Here is a 26199-nt window from a genome sequence, read left to right as displayed (position 1 = left end):
GGTATCACATGCCTCTCACGGTCCTCAGAGGTCAAATCTGACTTCCCTCCACATCCGAAAATAAACATTATGGTATGACCTAACTATGCTAGAAATTTCATGCTTTTCTCATAAAATGCACAATTTGTTAAAATATGAGAGCTTATCCGCGGTACTAATATGGACAACAGGCCCTTGCCTTCAGAAATTGATTCTTGTGGTGCACAAATAGGCAGAGGATGAAATATTGTTAAAAATGTCACTCATATTTGCCTCATTATTATTCTAACCAATCACACTTTCAGAAGTTGCACGTTAGCCCACACTTCATGCCCAAAATTTGGAGTATCATTTTGGGTTACATGAAAATTTTGGTTGCCCACTCCTGATTGATGCCAACACAAGAATGCACAATGGCACAAGCTTTAAGAGAAACATGCACAAATGCATCTGCTGCATCCTACTTACTGTCCACACTAAGTTAAAGATGACTCGTCTTGAAAGCCATCGTCCAACTAGTCGAGCGCATCATCTCCTACACCCACGTCCTCGGGCTCACTGTCTACATCATCGTGATCAGTGAGGGTTGCAGGAGATCTTTATTCTCACATGTATGACACGAGCATAGTTCTGTGCACGGAATGCCAAAAAACACACAGCATTTGTCATCTGCTTCCCCAACTCTGCACTTAGACTTCTTGCATGAACAGGATGAATGTTCAAGGATAGTTTTTTGAGATGATTGTATCTGCATCCAGTCAATTCCCAGGGAATCGACTTCATCATTTATAAGCTTCCATTCGTGCCCAACAGGAGATGGAATATCTGGGTGCTGTTCTCAGGTATGCTTGTAAATGGGCTTGCTGAATATGCGAATGCAAGGCATCTCGATTTGGTGACAAAACATTCTCTGCAATGGTCGCCAAGGAGAACATTGCATAGCTGGCATCATTCACGTTTGAGTATTCCTGCTGACCATAGAGTTTGCAAACATAGACTTCCAGGTCTGACGCCACTTATTCAGTCACTGTGAACGATTCCCCCAGAGATTGAAATGCTGAACACAATGTTGGGTTGTTCATAATCAGTCCGATCGCCTTTGTCTTGCCTTTAGCACAAAATAAACTGACAGTCACATCCAGTGAAGCAGTGGAGGCCTACCAGCGACTTGGTTATGTCATCTACAAGATGTTGCACAATGGCCTTGAGATGAATAGACCATGGATTCTCACCTTTCCCAGTGTGGAAGTAGAGCTGGGAGCCAAGATTTGAAGTTAATGCGATGCCGATGACGAACACATCCGTGTCAGGGCTCATGATAATGATATCGTTGCCACCGGATTTGGAAATGTTGCTGGCATGTAAGAACATCCTTGTGTCCGCATCTTCGTGCGAACAGTGCAGCTCTTCGATGTCTTTTACAAGAACTTTTCCATCTTGTGGAACGATTGCATGGCAGAGTTCCCCATAAGCTACGGTTACTGTCACACCTTTCGGTCTTCCAACATCGCATGTGCTCTACATCTCAAACAGGAATTTAACCAACTGCTTCTTGTTGCAACTATGAGACAGAAACTTTTTCCACTGTTTTGGGATTGGTTGGTCTGGCTTTTCAATCCTGATTTTCTTTTAGCCGCTTGCTGCTCTTCGTTTGTGCTGTGCAATTTTGATGCTGACAGCTGGATATCTGTCCGTCACAAAGTGTCCTGCAGTTGAACTATGAGTACAAGCAAAATTCAACATTTGGTGGAGATTGTTGTTAGCACGTTGACCGATGTTCTGTGGCATGTGCTTTAGCCTCATTTGTTGCAGCATGGCCATTACATCGACAATCCAAACAATTTTGCTTGGTGTCTCGAACTTTGGCGATGCTTCAGAGGCCGATTCAAGGTAATGCAGCAGCCTTGCCTCTTTAGTCTTTACAAAGCATCCATCATGCGTAGCGATAACCTGTAGTAGTGGGCATAAACAACATGACATCATGTCCTTCACATCAATTTTGCAGGCTCTGCCTTTGATGACAAGTCTGGCAAGAAGTTTCCGGTCACTTTTCAAACTGACATCTTTACCTTTGCCCTTTGTCATCGCCTTGTTCCCTGCATCAGTGAATGATTGAAGCTTCATTTTCCTTCATGTGTAGTTGAGGTCAGTCTCAATTCCCTGCAGTCGGTGTTTATAAAAGGTGTCAAATGCATCATCTTCCTTGTGTTGAGCAGTCTTCATATTAGGTCAAGGCAAACTTTAGGGGATACAATCCTCCTCCTTCGTATGCAGCACAAGGCTGTGGTTAGCATCATTGGCTGGGGGCGCGGCTGTGCCGCTGATGCAATGGCCCTTTTACCAGTACATTGGTACTCATTTCGCCGACCTCAGAAGAATGGCAGGCTGAGTCAGAACCATCTGATGTTAATTCAACGGATAAAAAAAACGGGGTCCCAAACTCAGGACCCTAAAGTCCCAAGCCAGCCACCCTAACCTCTAATTCAACAACAGGCTTTTGGGGATACAATAATACCAGAAGACATGTGAATTACATCTCCAGGGTCTTAGACTTCTTCATGTATTCGACTTCTTTCCAGTTTGTCCGTAAGTATTGTCACGACCACTTTGATCCCCTCTGGAACTGCATGTCAAGTCTCGCTCAAGCTGCAGTGATCATCATGAGTGGTGTGCCAGTCATGGTCTGCATCAAACCTGTTATTTTGGGTCCTTTCTTTTCTCTCCATCTTGATTTCTTCAAACAAAGAGAAGAATGAGCTTCAACTCTCTTTGGATGGGAATGCACCCTACACCCTGCTAGTCCAGACAGAAGAGCTGATCCTGGCAAAAGAGAGAACTGGTGCTAAGGATCGTATACCGGCGAAATAAGCAGATGTCACGTTCATATCAGGAGGGTGCGGTGGCAGCAGGATAGATGGCCGGCTTTGGCTCTATCCTATGTTAACCGAGCTGCCCTGCTGCTGATCCATGTACCTAAATTTTATGAAAATTTCTATAAATTTCTAAATTTCTATTCTGATCCATGAAAATGTGGAAAGGTCTTCAGGAATCTAAAGGATCTTAAAAGGTCGAAAGAGGTCTCAAGGGAACTAAAGGGGCCTAAATGGTCAATGGGTTGAAAAGTCAAAGTGGTTGAAAGGGTGAAAAAGTCTAAAGGGTCTCTTCTTCTTCTTCTTGTTTCAGCTGCTCCCGTTCGGGGTCGCCACAGCGGATCATCCGTGTGATCCGCATAGTGATTTGGCACATGTTTTACGCCGGATGCCCTTCCTGACGCAGCCCTGGTCGCCTCTTACGACACAGGGATATGGTACACCTATTTTAACCGGGGTATACACCGGCCCAGTATACTGGTACTCATTTCGCCGACCTCGGAAGGATGACAGGCTGAGTCAACCCCCTGGTGTATTAATTCAGTGGCTCAATGGGGCTTGAACTCAGGACCTTTTGGATCCCAAGCCGCTGCCCTAACCACTGCACCAACACCAGGCTCTCTAAAGGGTCTAAGGGTGTATAAAGGGGGGGTTTTTTGGGGGGGTTGGAAACCACTTAAAACGTAGAAATGCAAAAAAAAAAAAAATTCTCCTTTTTTTGGGGGGTAACAATTTTTTTGGGGGTTGGAAATCACTTAAAACATGTAGAAATGCAAAAAAAATTTCTTTATTTTTTGGGGGAGGGGTAAAAAAATTGTGGTTGGGGGGAGGGTTGCAAATCACTTAAAACATGTGGAAAAGCAAAAAAAAAATTTTTTTTTTCTCTAACAAATTTTTTTTTGGGGGGGGGGGACCAAGTCCAAAATTTAATGGCATGATCCTTGGACCATACCTAACCGCCCCCACCAAGTTTCGTCGAAATCCGTCGAGTTTTTCCGTATTACTGTTCACAAACAAACAAACAGAAAGGGGTGAAAACAGTAACCTCCATCCATCTTCGAAGATGGCGGAGGTTAAAGAGGGGGAGCACTCGGGAGAGTGCAAAACCTCCGCCGCCAATACTGCTGGGTCACTCATGTGAACCTTATATCTTATTCATTAAATATGATTTCAACAGTGCTGAGAGTTATAGTTCTTTTCTCCAACATTTGGGGAGGGGGGGGGGGTTGGAAATCACTTAAAACATGTACAAATGCAAAAAAAAAAATCGAAATTTTGTTGAAAAAAAAGTTGCAAAAATTTTTTTTCTCTTACAATTTTTTGTTGGGGGGGGGGTTGGAAATCACTTAAAACAAGTAAAAATGCAAAAAAAATAATTTTTTTCTCAATTATTTTGGTGGGGGTGTTGGAAATCACTTAAAATATGTAGAAATGCAAAAAAAAATTTTCTCTAACAATTTTTTTTTTGGGGGTGGGGGGTTTGGAAATCACTGAAAACATGTAGAAATGTAAAAAAAAAAAAAATTTTCTCTAATAATTTTTTTTTGGGAGGGGGGGAACAAGTCCAAAATTTAATGGCATGATCCTTGGACCATACCTAACCCCCCCCACCCCCAAGTGTCGAAATCCGTCGAGGAGTTTTTCCGTAATACTGTTCACAAACAAACAAACAACCAGAAAGCGGTGAAAACAGTAACCTCCATCCATCTTCGAAGATGGCGGAGGTTAATAAATTGGTTGCGTGAAAATAGTGTCAAACTGCATGTTCATCAACACCCAAAAAGTGACCAAGGTGTGATTTTACTTTTTGTATACAGTCAAGGCTCGTGGAAGAGCTAGTACAAGGACACTGAATGGATCAGGACATAACAGGACAAAATGAACAGCAAAGAGTGGGGGGAAACACCAACAGCAGAGTTGAAGGCCAAGATTGAGGCAGACTGGGACAAACAATGGGTGTGTGGAAGAATTAGGGGTAGAAGAGGATGCATAGTGTGGACAATTTGGAAAGAGAAGGAAACTCTCAGGAATGAAAACTGGAATTTTGGAAGGAGGAGGGATTGGGGTGGGGTGGGAGGGTTGGTAAACGAGGGGAGAAAATATCACGTTTTGGATTGGGGATCATTTGAGATGTTAGTGAAGAGCTGTCTTGAAGACCTGGAGGGAAGAAGGAGATTTAATTGAAGAGAATGTGGAAGTTGGTTCCACAGCCAGAAAAAAAGTGTTACAAATGAGTGGAGGTGAGCAGTGATCCTGGATTTAGGTCATTTCACCAGAAGGGGGTTGATGGTGGACGGTGTGTGCCCTCCAGAAACCGGGGGGGGGGGGAGACGACAAAGCACAGAAAGAGCAGAGGGTGCAAGACCAGAAAGGAGGCAGTGGAAGACAGAGACCACCAACCTGTCTGTGATGGCAAAGTGATATTCCCATAGACTCAGCTTCATCATGGAAGATTTGATTAATCTTAAAGGCCTTGTCCATGGTGTCAAGGTGAGCAAAATGCGAGGCAGTGGAGCGACCTCAGAGGGGAGAGCAGTACTCCATCAAACTGTGGATGAATGCCTTGTACATGCAGTGCTGGATTAACCATTAGGCAGACAAGGCATGTGCCTTGGGGCCAGCCAAAAATTCTTTTCACATTAAATATTTGTCTTTTTTTGTATTAAATATTTTGTTCTCGAATCAGTTCATCTTTTGTCTGAGGTACATTTCCATGAGCCTGAGATCTAATCTTGAGATCTAAACCTGAGATCTTCAGAGAGAGATAGTGAGAGTGTGGGATTTGTCAGGATTGAAAGACTTAGTCGAGGTATTTGAACAACTTGTGATTTTGTGAATATCTGAAGAGAGGGAAGAGGCTTGTAGCCTGCCCGTCTGAAGGATGAGGTCATGGCACATGGTGCGGGCATCAGAAAATAGACAAAGGGGATTTTCCAGGGAGTCAGACAGATAATTTATGAATAGGGAATAGGACAGGGCCCAGAACACTGCCACGGGCCACTCTAGTCTTGATATGGAGAGATGAAAGGATTCCATTGATAGCCACATGGCTACGAGAGTAGTGGAAATCAGAAAGCTATGATAGGCAGAGAGTTTGGAGAGCAAGGCAGAATGGAAGACTGTATCAAAAGCATGATATATGTCCAGAGAGACGGTCCTGATCTCATTTCTCATATTGAGGCCCTCCATCCATTGTTGGGTGAGTCGAAGTGGCATGTCCAAAGTGAAGTGACCTGGTCTGAAACCAAATTGGAGATCTGAGACGAGATTGTTGAAGAAAAGGAAGGATTTCATATCAACTGCGCTGATTGATGCCATGAGCATGCTAATAAGCTGATAGGTCTGCAGTTGAGGGGATCAGTTTTTACACCTATTTTTATATAATTCAGTGATGTTGCTTGATTTCCAAGAATATGGAAGATTACTTGGGTGAAAAGTGTAGAGAGGGCGAGAGCGAGAGCGCGAGAGCGCGAGAGGGCGAGAGGGCGAGAGGGCGAGAGGGCGAGAGGGCGAGAGGGCGAGAGGGCGAGAGGGCGAGAGGGCGAGAGGGCGAGAGGGCGAGAGGGCGAGAGGGCGAGAGGGCGAGAGGGCGAGAGGGCGAGAGGGCGAGAGGGCGAGAGGGCGAGAGAGAGAGAGAGAGAGAGAGAGAGAGAGAGAGAGAGAGAGAGAGAGAGAGAGAGAGAGAGAGAGAGAGAGAGAGAGAGAGAGAGAGAGAGAGAGAGAGCAGCAGAGCAGATTTTGAGGACACATGAGCTGATGACATCTGGTCCAATATAAGAGTAAGAGTTGAGGGTTGAAAGATTCTTCTCCACCTTCTCAGGTGCAAAAGACACAGAGTCCAGCAGCAGTTGGGTATGAGAGGAAAGGATGGGAACTGAGAGTGAGAGGTTGGGGATACAATATTTGGAAGCAAACACCGAATGACTTGCCTTTGATTCATGCTGTTGTTGCTGTTTTTCACAATTGTTAAATTCCTGACCCTCGACACCATCAACTTTGAGTAAATCTGCCCGTGTTCTGTAAAAACAAACAAAACTGATTGGTTTATTGCACAGGAAAGAGCTTTGTCAACTTTTGGAGAAAATGTTGAAACTACCAAAACAGATAATTAATACGATTGCAAAACAAGGACAGTTTTGTGCACATTGTCATACTATATACAACAAGTAATAATAATAAACGTTTTCTAAAAATGCAACAGGATATCGGAATAGAAAGCCAAAAAGGTAGCGATGGTCAAAGTAAATTATTACATGAAACCATCCCTCCATCTTTGTTTGAATAATGGTTGTTCCCTATCGATCCCTGCATCCATTCGCGATGATAGTGTATACGTTGATTGTTTCCATGTATGAGTTTGACCATTGAAATATTAAACCATTAACGCGCGCACGCACACCCAATGAATGACCCACAGAAGGGAACGCCTTCCTCATCCCAAAATATGAAGAAACGCAACTACTTCACAAGTATAGGCCACAAGTGTAGACTAATAACAATAACATGTCTACAAACGTCTAACGGGAATCCTCACAGAAATGATGTACCAGCACCTAACTCAACAAGGAGGCCGACAGGCAGAACAGAAGGGATGTAAGAGAGGATGCTACAGAACTATGGGGAGCTGCAAGCTATCAGTTTTTTTGTGCGAGTTCATAAGTTCTCCATCTGTGCAGAGGCCCACCCCTTTCTTGTCAGTATGTTTTCAGGTATTTTTGGCTTCTTTTAGAATCTTTGTGAGCATTTTAGGTAACAATCTTTATCTCACACACACACTATATACATTTGGTTACCATTATGTCCTGGGTTGCTAGGGGGTTTCTGCGTATGCACGTCGAGCATTCTGGGGTGAATTGCATCATTTCAAAAGTCATGTATTATGTACTACTGGAACGTACGTATCCTTTACTTTAGAACGTACCCACCGTTCCGGTGGGTGCCTGGAATGTCCTATCCCAAAGAGAGGATGATCACCTGTCTCTGTCACCATCTGAGCTCAAGCGTTTGGACATCGGTATTGCAGCTCTCTCTGAGGTTGGGAGACCAGATTGCGGCGAGATAATGGTGGGTGGTTACACCTACTATTGGTCTGGTCACTCTGATGGTTACCATACTCAAGGAGTTGCTGTAGCTGTGTCCAATAACCTGACTCCAATGATAATTGAGGTAACGCCGGTCAACGAGCGCATTATGAGACTAAGGATTCGTCACTCCTTAGGTGTCATTTCCCTGGTCTCCGAATATGCTCCGACTGAAGCGAGTGATCTCTTCGATGATGTGATGTCTGTGGTTGATTCGTGCCCCAAAACAAGATACTCTTCTATTCAATGGGGTTTTCAATGCATCAATTAGAACTGATAGGGATGGTTATGAGACATGTGTTGGTCCCCATGGGTCTGGAACTACGAACCAGAATAGCACTAAGTTCCTTGACTTTGCAAGAAGTTATGGACTTAGGGTGGGTGGTTCATGGTTTCAGCACCAACAGGCTCATCACTCGACTTGGTATTCCAACGCTGGTGGTGTGGCAAAGGAGATTGACCATGTCCTTGTTGATGGTTGCTGGAGGATGATCAAGAACTGAAGGGTCTGGAGTGCTCAATTCCTCAATACTGACCACCGGCTTGTTGTAGCAAATCTGAAGTTGCACCTTAAGTCCAGGAGAATGGTACCATCCCAGCCTCGGCTGGATGTTGGCAAGCTCAAGGATGAGGGAGCAGCTGAGGAGTTTGCGAACAAGCTGAGTAGAGATTTGGGTGGTCTGGGTGCTTTGGGAGGTCCTGAAGAGTTGTGTAGTGCCTTCAAGATCATCGTCCTTGATGGTGCCGGTGGATGTCTTGGAACTCACCGAAGGGCGAAGGAGAATGTTGTCTCTCAAGGGACACTGGATACCATTGACCAGAGTTGCAGGGCCAGGCTGAATGGCAGAGCTGAGCTGTTCAGGGAGCCAAAGCGTAAAACTGTACGTGCACTGAGGGTGGACAAGGAGGCCTATGTGCGAGGAATCTGTGAGGGGGTAGAGCATCAACTATGGTCAAGTAATTCTCGTCCTGTTTACAGGGGAATTTGCACATTGCGTTCATCCAAGCCCATCCCTCGGTGAACTGCAGTTGGAGCGGGGGGTGGTGGGCTCTTGAGAGAGGAGTCTGAAGTGAAGGCCCGCTGGGCCAGTTACTTTGAGCGGTTGTACCAGGCTGATCCACCAGCTCTCGAGTTGGATGTCAGGGGTGTTACAATAACTGTTGCTGACCCTCCAATCAACTGTGGTCCACGTTCGCTTGTGGAAACACAGGCTGCGGTGAACTGGTTGAAATGGGGTAAAGCTCCAGGGATCTGTGGCATCTATGCTGAACTTCTCAAGGCTGGTGGAAATGCTGCACTTGTGTCGTTGCATGCAGTTCTGTGCACTGTCTGGAACACAGGCATCATCCCAACTGACTGGAAGAGGGGCCTTGTTGTCCCTCTCTGGAAATGGAAGGGTGATCACCAAGACTGCAACAACTACTGAGAGGTGACACTGCTCTCAGTGCCAGGCAGGGTCTTTGCTCAGATAATTCTTGATAGGGTTCACCTCCATCTGCTTGAGCACTGGTGTCCAGAGCAGTCAGGCTTTACACCAAAGAGGTCAACGATTGACCATATCCTAGCTCTTCGGGTCCTCTCCCAACTCAGATGAGAGTTTCAGCAGGGGCTGCTTTGCAGCTTATGTTGATCTCTGTTAAGCATTTGATTCAGTGAATCGGGATGCCCTCTGTAGGATTCTTGGTCTTCATGGGGTGCCACCACAACTGATCGATCTGATGTCTGAACTCTACTCTGGTACTGAGAGCGCTGTGAGATGTGGTTGTACCATCTCTGACTTATTTCCAGTTGTTACTGGAGTTTGTCAGGGGTGTATACTGGCCCCCACACTTTTCAGCACTTGTATGGACTGGATTCTCGGGAGGAGGTCGGAGAGATCAAGCTGCGATGCATCGTTTGGGAATCTCAAGATCTCTGACCTTGATTTCGCAGATGATGCAGGCATCTTTGCGGAGACTTTAGATATCCTTTTGGGGGCCCTCGAGATGCTGAATGAGGAGTCGGAGACGCTGGTATTATGGGTTTCCTGGGTCAAAATGAAGATCCAGGCTTTCAATGACATCTTGGATGCTGCTGTCCTGTCTGTGCCTGTTTGTGGTGAGGATGTTGAGGTCATGGAGAGATTCACTTACCTTGGCAGTGATATTCTTGTCTCTGCTGGCTGTGATTCAGAGGTCAATAGACGTCTGGGTCGGGCCTGGCGAGTCATGGAATCACTGGATAATGTGGTGTGGCACTGCCGGTCCTGTGCGGGAGGACGAAAGTCCGAGTCTTCAGGTCCTTATTACTTCCAGTCTTGCTCTATGGATGTGTGACTTGGACTCTGGAAAAGGATTTGAGATGGAGACTTAATTCCTTTGGTACCAGGTCTCTTCGGAGAATCCTTGGCTATCGCGGGTCAGACTTTGTGTCCAACGAGCAGTTGCTGAGAGAGACTCAAATGAGATTTGTTACCTTCATATTCCGTGAGCGTCAGCTGCGGCTGTATGGACATGTGGCTCGTTTTCCTGACGCTGATCCTGCTCACCAGATTCTCTCAGTGGGGGAGTCTCGTGAGTGGAGGAGGCCAATGGGCCGACTATGTGCCTCGTGGTTGTAGCAGTTTGATCAGCATCACAAGGAGATAGGGATGGGCCAGGCATCTGCCTGGGGGATAGCTAGACAGAGGCCCCTGGAGTACCGGCGGAAAGTGGACGCAGCGACGCGCTGCTCTGGCGCATGCTCCCATTCCTGACCTGACCCTGACACATGACGTTTTTATCATTATTTAATTGAACTTAGAATGGGATTAAAATAAATTCAATTCAAATCACATGGAAGACCAAATAGGTACAGTCATGCATTGGAGTAATCAGAAGGAACCCAAAGAAGCAAAAAGCAAAGATGAAGTCAACAGTAGGAACCTGGATAGGATTTACATATCAACTGGTACTCCTGTATCCTCAAACTCATCCAGGCACAGCCAAGTGAGCCTTCTTAAAAAATAAAAAATAAAAACATCAAAAAAAAAATTATACCTGCCAGACCATGCATCCGATCAACTTGAAAAATAAAATATGTATTCCCCCATCACTGCAATATCATAATTGTAAAGTTTCACCTCAATTGATTAAGCAGTTCCAGAGGAAACATTATTTAATATTTTTCTTCAATCCAAGATGGCTGCCAAACCATGTGACCTATCAATTATTCTTAAACCATCTTGGACGCCGATGGGTTGGGCAACATCTGTGTGAAGATTCACATCGATCTGTTCTATATATGCAATTATGACGTCACAACGAAGGCATCAATGACGTTATAAAAAAAACACATTTATTCCCCATGAGGAGGACTTGCCGTGTGCAAGTTTGAATTTTTTTCCTTGGTGTGGTTTCAGAGATACAGAAGTCCAAAATTTTTTCCGTTTTTCCACCATGGCTGCCACACCACATGACCTATGATGTCATAATTATCATTACAACCTTCGACACGATGAGTCACTCCTATGGTGAAAATTTCTTCTCAATCCAACAAGCGATAGTGGAGAAAAACACTCATGTTCTGTGTGGACAAACAAACAGACAGACAAACAGACCCAAATGCAATACCCTCTCCTCTGGCGAGGGTAATGTTGGTGCAATTTCTCCAAAAATCATCATGATGGGTTTGAGGGTGATAGAATAATAATAAAATGTTGCCAATTTAACTTTATTAAAAATAAATGTTTTGTTATAAACCTTTAATGGAAAATGTACTCAAATATGACATGATTATTACAATTCTATGTGCTTGAACATGTATCTACTTTTAATTTACATAATCATATTTTTTTTCTGCATTGAATGGTGATCAACTTGCCAAGTAAAGGAGTTCAAAACAGGCTGACCTTTCAAGAAAGCTTTAATTATTATTCAGTATAAAATAATTGCCTATCATTTAAATCTATCCTTCTCATGAAGGGATATTTATGAAATGATTAATAGAAGGCACCAGCAAGCTTGATTGGAGATATTCTTTCAGCTCAACTGGAATGTTAGTCTCAAGAAATATCCAGATGTGTTCACCAAGTTTTGATTGCTTCAGATTAATATATTATTCCCCAGCCTGTTAAAAAGCTGCCGGACTTTTCCTTTTCCAGACCATAGAATTGTATGTGATCCATCAATGCACCCAAAGGGTTGCAGTCTTGACGTCATTCTGTGCTGGGAAAGAATTTACACATCTGGGTTTGATAAATATGCTACAATCCTACAATCCTACAATTAAGCTGACTGCTGCACAAACATTGAAAATGATCTCTACCTGGTAATACCAAGAACCGATAAATTGTTAGCGCCAGCGTTTGGAAATAAAAAAGAACTACGCCTCACTGGATCCTATATAAAGAACTTAAATCTTCATGTATTTTCGAATCTGGAGGAAGACATTTCTCTGGATTCTGGATTTCTCCATATGCACATATGAATATGGTTGTTTGTATTTGTTGATGTTTGTTTGTTAAATAAATCACTCAAATGTACAGGAGGACTCGAGAATTTCTTCAGCAGTAATAAAGGTTCAATGGGAGTGGTTTACAAGGTCGTATTTCGGACTGCTTCTAGACTATTTCAATAGCACTAAACTTCTGCATTTTTGGTTCACAATCGTAAAAATCATTTTTTTTATTAAAATTGAAGTAAAGTACTGCGTATATTAGAACAATGCACAAGGTATCATGTTCCATGAACTCTCTAATTTTATAAATGATTATTCATCATTGAGAGCACCAAAAACGAAATATAGCACGATATTTCAAAAAGTTGGACACAGATAATGATAAAATTTGGTGGATGAGTTAAGTGACAAGAATAAGCTGATTCGACCTTGGTTCAGGTCCAGATACTGATCCGGTCTATCAATGGGATACAAAACGTAAACTGTTCATCCTGGCAGAGATATGTGCTCCACCGAGTGCTGTTCTATTTGTATATGTGTTTGTGAGTTGGTGTTTGTGTGTTTCTTTGACTTGGATTCATTCCTGAACTGTCGCATGGAATGAGTTGAAAACTGGTGGTTTGTATTGGAGCGGGTGGGGGGGGGGGGAGGGGAGCTTTTCGGAAATCGTAATTAATTTTATAACCCTGCGAGGTTCTGGGTGGTGTGAGAAGGTATTACAAGTCAAAATAAAATGACCCAATTCTCAACATGAAAACCAGAGACATCATAGAAATGGGTCATTTATCATATTAAATATAATCCTGTTTGTTTGTTCATTGTCAATGCACTCCTGAACCGCTGGATGGAGTGAGTTGAAAACTTGTGAAAAAAAACATGCCCATCATGTCTGCATCACACCAACACCACAGGAATTTATCAACACAAGATCAAAAAAAGAAAATGCAATTTTTTAATTTTTTTTTAAAGTGCTTTTGTGGGATTTTTAAATAAAGTTTTTGTATTTTTCATTACACGTATTTTTTCCCCCGTCAAGGAGAGGGGGCATGGAGTTGGTTAAAAACCACAAAACAACCCTTGATGAGACCCCCATCAACAGCAGTCCGTACACATGCACACAATCACCCATCAATGCTCAAGCTACCTCAAAGTCCTGCCAACATCCCTATACCCCTCTATCTCCATAACTTCCAGTTACCTATCTAATTCTAATTTAAACATATTGACTGTTTCTGCTGCCACTACCTTTCCAGGGAGACCATTCCATGCATGAACTACTCTCTGAGTAATAGACCCCTGCCTTACTATGGTCTTAACTCTCCACTTCTTTCATCTCAGGCTATGGCCCCTTCTCCTATCACTGTCTTCTCTGCTGAATAATTCATCTGCACATATTTTATCGATACATTTCATTATCTTGAACATCTCGATCATATCTCACCACCACCTCCTTTCTAATGTATAAAGCCCATCTCCTTCAGATGCTCCTCAGAGCTGAGTCGAGTTGGGCCCCGAATCAATCGAGTAGCCCTGCACTGAACCCTCTCTATGGCAGCTGTGTTCTGGTGACGAAAATTGCACGCAATATTCTCGATGTGGCCCTCACGAATTCCTGTACAATGTTAACACCACCTCTTTTGATTTATAAATGATCCCCCTCCAAATACAACCTAAAACCCCATTTGCTTTACCTAAAACTACCTGGCACTGTGCTGCCTGCTTATCTGCCATATATATTACCACCCCCAGATCCTTCTCCTGTGTGACACGCTCCAAAATTACCCCTTGCATCATGTCATCTCTATATTCATTGTTCTTTCCCATCCACAACACCTTACACTTGCTCAGGTTAAATTACATCTGCCAATCTTTTGCCCAATCGACACAAGTATCAATACTTTGCTGAATCTAATCACCACTCCTTCTGCTATCGACCTTACCTCCAAGCTTTTGTGTCATCTGCTAATTTGAAAGCCTACTCTTCACCCCACGATCCAAATCATTGATGTAAATAATGAATAGTAATGGTCTGAGTATTGATCTAATGATCCTGAGGTACCCCACGACTTACATCCTCCCAGCAAAACATCCTCACAGCCACTCTTTGCTTCCCATCACTAAGCCAGTTTGAAATCTAATTAGCTGATTGACCAGCCACTCCACAAGCCCTCACCTTGTCTAACAACCTCTGACATGGAACCTCATCAAATGCCTTCTAAAGGTCTAGATATGCTATGTCCACTGCCATTCCCTCATCCACCCAATCAGAAACTGCTTCAGAGAACTCCAAAAGATTTGTGAAACAGGAACTACCTTTGGCTAAACTACCAAACAACAGGAACTAAACAACAGGAACTACCTGAGATGGCTAAACCCATGCTGACAACCATTAATTGTTTGTAGATATTTAAATAGTTTGACTTCAGTTGTGGGGAAGGTGTTGGACACATTGATTAGGGACTAGATGAGGAACAAACAGGTCCATAGTTTTGAGGTACCAGATAATATTTGTCTGTTTGACAGAGTCGCCGAGCCGAAGCCTCTGGATTGGAGGAGACACTTTGGTTTGGACTATGTCCAGTGGAGATCGGGGGAGTGCTCATCACATGCCATATGTTCCGATTTACACACCGATCGCATCACGTGCCTTCTGGTTGAATGGTTTGCAAAAGCGGGAACAATGTCTGGGTGGCAGACAGACAGAAGTTCTTTGAGGATTATGTGGAATTACAGTGCCAGACATAATCCGTGGCAGTGCTCACCATAACAATCAGAAGGTGTGTCTGATGTTTAAATGATGAATGTGTTCATCATTCGTGAGATACTTTTCAGTTTCCCATCCTGATGAGGGCAAACAATCAAGCCCAAAACCCAGGTAGGTGGCTCTGTTTGATGTCTGACTGATGTTGACCGTGTAATCTTAGTCTGTTTCACAGTCACTGGACAGAGGCCTCCAGATTGGACGTGACGCTTTGGTGGAGGACAAAGTCCAATGGAGATCAGGGGAGTGGTCGTCACACTCCACATGTTTTGATATACATACACAGTTTTTACTGAAATTTAAGCAATTCAAATCCAGTGAAAAACCTGAAATGGTACAAAGCTAAGCAGTGAACTGCCAAAAGTTAAAAAGAAAAGTTTAGGTTACCAAAACCTGAAAAATAATGTAAATTTCAGAGTTGTTAAAAAAGGCCCTTTTCAGGGAACAAGTAATGGGTTCGCAACTGCAGCTGTTCTGCAGCAATGTAAGTAAATTAAGCCTTGAAAATTGATGCGAACAATTCCTGCAGCTGTCCCAACTTTTGTTGATTAGTTACAAACCCTCTGTCTGCATAACAGACGTGTTGGAACAGATTGTGTTGCTACACCCTCTGAAGCATTATTTGGACAATATTGCACTGCAGGAAGTAGTATATTGTGATCATAATGGTGAGAAAAAGACAACTAACAAAGGAAGACAGACAGACCATTAAAAGTGTAGGTCTTTCCTTTTGAGAAATTGCAAAGGAAGCCAAGATGTCAGTGAGTACAGTTTCCTACACCATCAAAAGGCAGTTGGAAACTGGAGAACACTCTGACAGGAAGAGGTCTGGCAGACCCAAAGCCTCAACACAATCAGAAGACAAGTTTCTGAGAGTCAACAGCTTGCGTGATGGGCGGCTCACAGGACAGCAGCTTCAAGCACAGCTTAACACTGGTCGAAGTAAGGAAGTCTCCGTTTCAACTGTGAAGAGAACACTTCGAGCTGCAGGTTTGACAGGTTGAGTGGCAGTAAGAAAGCCATTGCCAAGATGGCAAAATAAAAAAGAGGCTTGCCTGGGCCATGAAGCACCGCCAGTGAACCACTGCAAACTGGAAGAAGGTCTTATGGACCGATGAATCAAAATTTGAAATCTTCAGTTCATCACTCAGGGTTTTTGTACGTCATCGAGGAGGCGAAAAGATGTTTCCTCAGTGTGTGACACCAACTGTCAAACATGGAGGAGAAAGCATGATGATCTGGGGCTCTTTTGCTCGATCCAGAGTCTGCGACTTGCACAGAGTGACTGGCACTCTGAACCAAAAGGGCTACCACAGCATTTTGCAGCGCCATGCAATATCCTCTGGTCTACACATAATTGGTCAAGGGTTCACCCTACAGCAAGATAACAACCCAAAACATACCTCCAGGCTATGTCAGAACTACCTAAGAAGAAAAGAACAAGACGGTAGGCTTCAAATCATGGAATGGCCAGCACAGTTTCCAGACTTAAACCCCATCGAGCTGGTTTGGGATGAACTGGACAGAAGGGTGAAGCAAAGCAACCTACAAGTGCAACACATTTGTGGGAACTTCTGCAACAGTGTTGGGAAGAACTTTCCGAACAATATTTGATTTCCATTCCAGAAAGAATGCCACGAGTATGTTCGGCTGTCATACCTGCAAATGTGGCTACTTTGATGTCAAAAATTTAGATTCAATTTTGTTCAACAAAACGATTCCATGATTTATTTTTTATCTGCAATTGAATATTTGTTCTATGCTTTAATTCCAGAGTACATTGAAACATTAAACTGCTTAAACTACAGTAAAAACTGGAAAAGTGGGGGTGTTCTAAAACTTCTGACTGGTGGTGTACAAACATCCATAAAGATATACACATGATGTATTATATATATATATATATATATATATATATATATATATATATATATATATATATATATATATATATATATATATATATATATATATATATATATATATATATATATATTCATACACACATGTATATCTGACACCTCCCACACTCCTCGAGCCAAAGAAGCTGCATGAAGCAACCCAAGAAAGCCTCTACAAGGTAAGCGCTTTGCCGTTTCAAACCCTTCCCAGAGTTCCTCCACAGCTGCAAAGACATTCACACATAGGAAACACATGAGAATCCCAATGCTCCACACCCCCTCAGCTGCCGGACTGGTTTCATCGCTATTGGCGAATCAGCAACAGCACAGACAGTAATGCATACCAATGCGGCTCCCAAGCATGCACCACGTGCAAATGTCAAAGACAGTCAATATATAAATAATAAAGAAAGACCCACCCATATCTCTCACCTGTGAATGGAGGGAATAGCCAATTAGCTCTCACCTAATCAACAAAACCCTGGGGGCAAGGTCAGGTCAGGTATGGTATGGGAGCATGTGCCGGAGCAGCATGTAGCTGAGCCACTTTCCACCGGTACTCCAGGGGCCTCCGTCTGGCCATCCCCCAGGCAGATGCCTGGCCCATCCCCATCTCCTTGAGATGCTGATCAACCTGCTGCAACCACGAGGCACGTAGTCAGCCCATTGGCCTCCTCGACTCACGAGGTTCCCTCGCTGAGAGAATCTGGTGAGCAGGATCAGCATCAGGAAAATGAGCCACATGTCCATACAGCCACAGCTGATGCTCACGGACGATGCAGGGAACAAATCTAATTTGAGTCTCTCTCAGCAAGCGCTCGTTGGACACAAAGTCCGATCAGCGATAGCCAAGGATTCTCCAAAGAGATTTGGTACCAAAGGAATTAAGTCTCTGTCTGAGATCCCTGGTCAGAGTCTAAGTCTCACATCCATAGAACAAAACTGGAAGCACCAAGGACCTGAAGACTCAGACTTTCTTCCTCCCGCACAGGTACTGGCAGTGCTATACCCCACGATCAAGTGAATGCACGACTCCCCAGGCCCGACCCAGACATATATTGACCTCTGGCTCACAGCCAGCAGAGACATGAATATCACTGCCAAGTGAATCTCTCCATGACCTCAACATCCTCACCATAAACAGGTACAGACAAGATAGCAGCATCCAAGATGTCATTGAAAGCCTGGATCTTAGTTTTGACAAAGGAAACGCCTAATCCAGCGACTCCGACTCTTCATTCAACACCTCGAGGGAACCCAAAAGGATATCTAAAGTCTCCACAAAGATGACTGCACCATCTGCAAAATCACGGTCAGAGATCTTGACATTCACAAAAAAATGCACTGCAGCTTGATCTTTCCAACATCTTCCCCAGAATCCAGTCCTTACAAGTGCTGGAAAGTGTGGGGGCCAGGACACACCCCTGACAAACTCCAGTAATAACTGGAAATAAGTTAGATATGGTACCACCACATCTCACAGCACTCTACTCGCACATCGGGCTTCTTGTCCACCCTTAGTGCAAGTGCAGTTTTACGTCTCAGCTCCCTGAACAGATCAGCTCTGCCATCCAGCCTGGCCCTGCGACTCTGGTCAATGGTATCCAATGTCCCTTGAGAGACAAAATTCTTCTTCTCCCGCCAGTGAGTTCCAAGACGTCCACCAGCAACATCAAGGATGATGGTCTTGAAGGCACTCCACAACTCTTCAGGATCCCCCAGAGCACCAGGACCCCCCCCCCCAAATTACCACTCTGCCTGTTCACAAACTCCTCAGCGACCCTCTCATCCTTGAGCTTGCCAACATCCAGCCTCGGCTGGGATGGTACCATTCTGATGGATTAAAGCTGCAACTTCAGAGTTGCTACAACAAAATGTGGTCAGCATTGAAAGAACTGAGCACTCCGGTAGACTTTGCAGTTCTGGATCATCCTCCAGTGACCATCAACGAGCACATGGTCAATCTCTATTGCCACACTACCAGCGTTGGGATACCAAGTCCAGCAATGAGCTTGTGGGCACTGAACGCATGAAACAGCCACACTAAGTCCATGACTTCTTGCAAAGTCAAGGAACTTGGCGCTTTTCTGGTTCACAGCTCCAGACCCATGGGGACCAGCATATGTCTCATAACCATCCCCATCAGTTCCAGTCGATGCATTGAAATCCCCCAAGACTGGAAGAGTATCTCGCGTGGGGCACAGAACAACAACAGACTCGAGCGTGGTATAGAATGCATCCTTCATAGTGAGATCACTCGCCTCAGTCGGAGCATACACAGAGACCAGGGAAATGACACCCAAGGAGTGACAAATCTTTGGATTCATAATAATGCTCTTTGACCAGTGTTACCTCAATTAACATTGGAGTCAGCTTATTGGACACCGCAACAGCAACTCCTTGGCAATGGTAACCATCAGAGCGACCAGACCAATATCAGGTGTAACCACCTACCATGATCTCTCCGCAATCCGGTCTCCGAGAGTGCTGCAATACCGATGTCCAAACGCTTGAGCTCAGATGATAACAGAGACAGGTGATCATCCTCTCTTAGGGATAGGACATTCCAGGCACTACCCGAAGGGACCGCCTCAGGTTACCCCAAGGAGACCGCCATCTGGTGGATGACACCCCAGCACCACCCCGACACACACTGCCGCAATCTAACCCGGGAAGGTTACTCCGTGGTTTCCCTCTTATCATCAATGATTGGGGGTCCCGAAAGCTTTGTCCTCATCCCGTCATCCGGTGAGCTGCCCAGCGGAGGGAAGCTGCACAGGAGGGACTCCTATGGAGTGGGTTTTCAGATTTTTTAAAGCCTTTAAAATGTTTTGCGGAATGAAGGGGTTTACGGTGGCCGGAGTGCAAATCTTGCCACGAACCTCATAATAAAAAGGAACCCAACTGCAGGAAGACGTTCACAGACACAGTTGGGGACGAGATATGGATGGCCGTTGGTTCACAAGGAGCTCCTCCGCCCTTTGACAGGTTTTGTTCTTCATCCTTCTTCATATCATGCACCCTCTTCACCAAGAAACTTGGTGTGGGAGACGGTTTAGTCACCACCAACCCAACCATGGAACAGGTTCGTGCAGGTTTACATGGTACTAGTAGCAAGTCACAGATCTAATCTGACCTGACCTGACAAAAGGACAATAACTTAGATATAATAATAATAATAATAATAATAATAATAATAATAATAATAATAATCGTGAGATAAATGAAACCTAAAGTTGAGTCGCTTCAACACACAGACCTAAATACAGACAAGGGGAAACAAAATCCTTCCTTTATTCTGGCACTTGGCTTCGTCCAGAGATGGTCTTTGTGGAACGTGGAATCGAGGCGCTTCGTCCTGCATGTGTAGACGCACCCAAAAAAATGATGCCAAGCCGTTCTCACAGCGAGAAACACATACGTCGGGCAATTTGTGAGCGGTATTCAACACCAAGGTTCATGGACCCCAAGCAGCTTCTTTGTGCTTCGATCGTCCTCACCGATCTGCTGCTTTTTATAATGGCACTGTCCCCTTCGGTGACGTACACGAGACTTCGGGATCCATCTCTCATGACCAGCCAAGAGTCAATGGCCTGCATCTTGCTCAGTACGCGAGGTAATTAGTCAGCACGAATACGAGAATCATGCCATCTTATTCATGCATTGAAGGAAAGCCAGTCGTAAAGCCCTGTTCTTACAGGCCATCTTCTCGCCCCGTTCTCTCTCGACCGCGTGCGGCCCTACACCAAACTGATCCAACAAAGCCACCAACGTCTTCGCTTCTCTCCTCCATGTCACACTGAATAACCGTTCTACCTCCGGGGCGTGGCTTGCTCGCACAAAACCAAGGAAGGCGGGGTCCTCTGCCTGCTCGGCCCGTCTGGCTTGCTTGTAAATGCATAAATGTAAGAATAGGTCATAGGGGCAATGACATACTGGGGGAGCTTATCCCAAATCCCCATCTAATTAACACCACACTACCCCCAATGTGATGATACGTCACACTTAAGCTCACAGTTTCCCTACTAAATTACATTGAGATGTCTCCTACATGTCCACGGACCAAACAACTCTATTTAATCCTAACCTTCCAATGCAATTGCTCCATCTAACTGAATTACCGAAACAAAGACCACCCCACCTCCCTCCCTCCCCTCCCCAGGGAACCGTAGCTCCTGCAAGGTTCAATGCAGGCGTTACCATGCGAGCCTTTTCTTTTTGCATACCTTGTCGAGGCTCGTATGAGAGCTAACACACAACGCACATCAAGGGGGGCATGAGACAAGAGGGGTGGGAGTGGGAGGACCCAAACAGTGGGGAACAGAGACATTAGGAGATCTGTGGAAGGGAGAGGGATGGGGTGGGGAACATGGGGAATACAAGATGGACATTACAGGGACTTTCAGGAAGGAAAGCAGGGAATTTGAAGGAGGTGGGTTTTGGGTGGATTTGAAGGAGCCCGTCCGCTTTGCACTCGGACTTCTTCTTCTTCCTAATGCTAAATGGTACCGTTGATCTGTTGACAAAATTATTAATTTGTCTTCTCCATATTCTCATAATAAAGCTTTGTTGAAAAGTTAATGACAAAAGCTCGAATTGGAAAAAAAAAATTTACGGTCTGGACACGGACACGGACACGTCACGAACACGAACACACATGGGATTGCACAACTCTGTATTCCGCTGCGCGGGGGACATGCTAATAATACCCCTTTCAGGATGGTGAAGTGGGATTGGCTGGCCAGCCATGTATATATGCCACAATATAATCGCGCGGGATACTCGATCCTTGATCGTATCATACAAGCAACAGCACATCGCTGACATTGGGTCCTGTGGGTGAAGAAACGGGCTACACAGTGTCCAGTGTACTCACAACACACATTACAATTTGGCATTGCGATATGAGGGCTTTGTACGATGTGCATGTGTTATAAATTATAGCTCGACAATCACACATCTTGAACTTGCACGTGCAAGATGCATATGCGCATGCGAGAACTTCATTTCAGGATGATAATGCAACAAACTTTTGGTTTGAAATGAGCAATAACTACGCTAAATTTTGACAGAATCGGCCAAGTCCTCACTTACTACCTGAGTCCTGAACAGTCTAATCCGAGTCAGAGTCCAGGTCCTTCAAAAAATGGGCTCGAGTCCCACATCACTGCCATTTAAGTGCAATACCTTGCAAAAGGATGCGTTCGGTGATTAGCGGTAATTTTGAAAAACATAAACAGAATGATGACATCGTGTTTCTGATGAAAAGGTATCCAGTTGCTGAACAGCATACCCATGTGCTTCCTGTGGCAGCAACGTTAGGAGTTGTTGGTAACGATGTCCCAGATCCTCCTTCACCGGCAATGCCTCTTGTCGCAACTGGTTGAGCTTCTGACATTCCTCTTGAGCCTTCTCATCGTGGGAATGCAGATCCTCAGCAATGGAACGCTCTTCCAACAATGCCGCCGATAGCAGAGATCGCTCTCCATCCAAGGCCTGCCACTCACGTTCCGAGGTGCATACCTGTGACAGCAGCACGTCCCACACACTCTGCTGTATGTTCGCACATGCACAAACATGATAGATGGACAGCATTTTATGTAAAGTTCAAAGTGTGAATTATAAAGGGCATCATTGTTGTGGAGGAATGCTGGCGCTTGTTGGGACAGCACGATAAGTGAGTGTTCAGAACATTAAATCGCTATTTTCAAGTCACCAATGATGAAGTAACAGCAAAGTGCAATTTCAAACATCGTTGGAAAATGAATCAGAAAACGTTAATTACATTGGAGGTAAACAACAACAACAAAATTTACACAAGTACAGATACATTGAAAACATGTTTTAAACTCTTCGCTCTTCAGACAGACCAGGGAGAGCAAATGTAAAAAAATTACCCCCAGTTGGGGGTGACGGTCATCTCTGAAGCTCTGTGATGTGGATCTCTGATCGGCTTATCTTTTGGTTCAACGTCCAGACGAAAGCCCAGGAGTAAAAAAGGATAGAAAACCTCAGAAATCAAACTACATTTCTGAGTTATCCGGAGATAGATTTTGAAAATGGTCGATTTGGAACATTTATGATCAATGTGTCTTCAAAAGGATAGAAACCGGACCTCAGAAATCAAACCGCATTTCTGAGTCATAAATGGCGGATGATATTTTTCCAACGGTTTTTCCAACTTTGAAGACACGTGACTCGATAACCAGGACGAATTTTTAAAAACCGGCCCGAACAAATTTAGATATTGTTCCATATTATCAGAATCCGAAGAAATTTCCAAGATCGGATCACAAACGGCGGAGGAGATAGATTTTGAAAATGAATGATTTTGCAACTTTGGAGTGGCCTTGACCTTGACCTTCAATCAGGTCTAAAGTCAAACCGTCGTGCATCACTCATCGACCCCTACCTCCATACCAAGTTTCATCAAGATCGGGCGAATTTTTTTTTTGACCGTGTCACATCGACGATTTTTCCAACTTTGAAGACACGTGACTCGATAACCAGGAGGAATTTCAAAAAACCGGCCCGACCAAATTTAGATATTGTTCCATATTATCAGAATCCGAAGGAATTTCGAAGATCGATCATAAACGGCGGAGGAGATCGATTTTGAAAATGGATGATTTCGCAACTTTGGAGTGACCTTGACCTTCAATCGGGTCAAAGGTCATACCGTCGTGCATCTCTCTTCGACATCTACCCACATACCAAATAGCAAGAAAATCGGAAGAAAAAAATGGGGACGTACGGACGGACGGACATCGAGACTGGTTTTATTGGAGAGATGACCTAAAAAAAAAATTATTATTATTATTATTATTATTATTATTATTATTATTATTATGTGTTTTTGTGGTATTATTAGTTTTTTTATTATTTTAAGTTTTTGCATCCCCCCCCCCACCAGGGGAGGGGGCATGGGCTTGGTTAAAAACCACACAACTTCAACCACACAACATCCATTGATGAGACCCCCACCCCAACACTCCATACACATTCACAAATCACCTATCAATGCTCAGGCTACCTCAAAGTCCTATCAACATCCCCACACCCCTCTATCTCCATAACTTCCAGGTACTTATCTCACTCTAATTTAATCTTATCTCCTGTTTCTGATGCCACTACCTTTCCAGGGAGACCACTCCATGCATTAACGACTCTCTGAGTGAAAGTCCCCTCCCTTACCACCATCTTAACTCTCCTCTTCTTTACTCTCAGACGATGACCCCTGGTCCGAACACCGTCTACTCTCTTGAATAATTCAACTGCACTTATTTATCTCCACCTTTCATTATCTTAAACATCTCCATCATATCTCCTCGTAACAGCCTCCTTTCTCGTGTATAAAGCCCTGTCTCCTTCAGCCGCTCATAGCTGAGTCAAGCTAGGCCGGGATTCAATCTACTAGCCCTGCGCTGAACCCTCTCTGTGGCATCTATGTCCTTCCGGAACTCTGGCGAAGAAAACTGCACAAAACATTCTAGATGTGGCCCTCACTAAATTACTATACAATGTTAACATCACATCTTTTGATTTATAATTGATCCCTCTCCGAATACAACCTAAAACCCGATTTGCTCTATCTGTAGCTGTCTGGCTCTGTGCTGCCTGATTACCTCCCACATCTATTACCACCCCCAGATCCTTCTCCTGTGTGACACACTCCAAAATTACCCCTCACATCCTGTAATCTCTATTTTCATTGTTCTTTCCCATCCTCAACACCTTACACTCACTCAGGTTCTGTCAATGTTTTGCCCAATCTATACAAGTTTGAATACTTTCCCAAATCTGATCACCACCCCCTCTGCTATCCACCTTACCTCCAAGCTTTGTGTCATCTGCAAATTTGGAAAGCTTACTCTTTACCCCACTATCCAAAACGTTGATGTAAATAATGAATAGTAATGGTCCAAATACTGATCCCTGAGGTACCCCGCTACTAACATCCTCCGAGCAAGACTTCCTCTCACTCACAGCCACTCTTTGCTTCCTACCACTAAGCTAGTTTGCAATCCAATTAGCTACCTGACCAGCCACTCCACAAGCCCTCACCTTAGCTAACAACCTCGGATGCAGAACCTCTTCTTTCTGCTTCTAGTTTTACACCTCATTGGAATGTACTCAGAATAATGCCGATTGTCCTGTTGTTAGCTTCTCCCAATCGACATCACCAAACTCTCTCCTCATTCCCTCAAAGTTTGCCTTCCTGAAATCTAATAGCTTGACCCCACTATCCTGAACTCTAACCCTGAACAGAATCTTTGCACACACAATGTTATGGTCACTTGCTCCTAAATGCTCCCCGACCTCCACCTCCTCCACCATATTGGGATCGTTCCTTAAAAGGAGGTCGAACACTGCACTCTCCCTTGTGGGCTTATCTCCAAACTCGGTTAAAAAGCAATCTTGGAATAAAACTAGGAAATCCTCAACTGCTCTTCCCTTTCCCTGTTCTTGGACCCAATCTATCCCTGGCAAGTTAAAATCCCCCATCATTAATACCCTTCCTTACCACGTGCCAATTTGAATTCTTCATGTTCTCCTCCTTCCTCCTCTTCCTTCACACCCAGAGCCCTATAAAAGCATCCTACCAGTATCTTACTGTTTTTACAATCTCTAATCTCTACCCATACAGAATCTTAACATTTATTCCTTCGTTAATGTCACCTCTTACTCTTGATGCAATGCTGTCCTTTACTCACATTACTCCTCCTCCCCCTCCTCCTACTCCTCCCTCCTCCTCCCCCTACAACCTACAAGTGTATCATGTGATTCCACATCAACCGATAAGTGATTCCCACATCAATCATGCGAATCAGATATCATTACATCAATCATGGGACATGTACAAATATCAGATATCCTTCCATAAATCATGAGACAAGTACAAATATCAGATATCATTACATCAATCATGGGACATGTACAAATATCAGATATCATTACATCAATCATGGGACAAGTACAGATATCAGATATCCTCACATCAGTCATGGGACATGTACAAATATCAGCTATCATTACATCAATCATGGGACATGTACAAATATCAGATATCATTACATCAATCATGGGACAAGTACAGATATCAAATATCCTCACATCAGTCATGGGACATGTACAAATATCAGATATCATTTCATCAATCATGGGACATGTACAAATATCAGATATCCTT

At 44.1% G+C, this 26199-nt stretch overlaps 1 protein-coding gene and 1 pseudogene across 4 annotated transcripts in view; both read right to left on the bottom strand.

Annotated features, from left to right (window-relative positions):
* Positions 1 to 1608, bottom strand: part of LOC147031220 (uncharacterized) — a 1839-nt pseudogene extending 231 nt beyond the window's left edge.
* LOC147031219 (uncharacterized) overlaps positions 1 to 26199 on the bottom strand; it is a 196862-nt gene that overhangs the window by 57253 nt on the left and 113410 nt on the right. For all 4 annotated transcript variants that reach the window (XM_085876073.1, XM_085876071.1, XM_085876074.1 and 1 more), the window contains exons 8-9: positions 22303 to 22532; positions 6779 to 6866 (exon numbers count right to left, since the gene is read on the bottom strand). In XM_085876073.1, the coding sequence (XP_085732199.1) occupies positions 6779 to 6866; positions 22303 to 22532 (318 nt within the window). The remainder of the gene's footprint in view (positions 1 to 6778; positions 6867 to 22302; positions 22533 to 26199) is intronic.

The sequence above is a fragment of the Eptatretus burgeri genome, chromosome 3 (assembly GCF_056783735.1).
Source record: "Eptatretus burgeri isolate ZD-2024b chromosome 3, Ebu_testis_v1, whole genome shotgun sequence".
Lineage (NCBI taxonomy): Eukaryota > Metazoa > Chordata > Myxini > Myxiniformes > Myxinidae > Eptatretus > Eptatretus burgeri.
The sequence above is the reverse complement of the archived record's forward strand: the minus strand, read 5'-3'. Positions and strand labels throughout refer to the sequence as shown.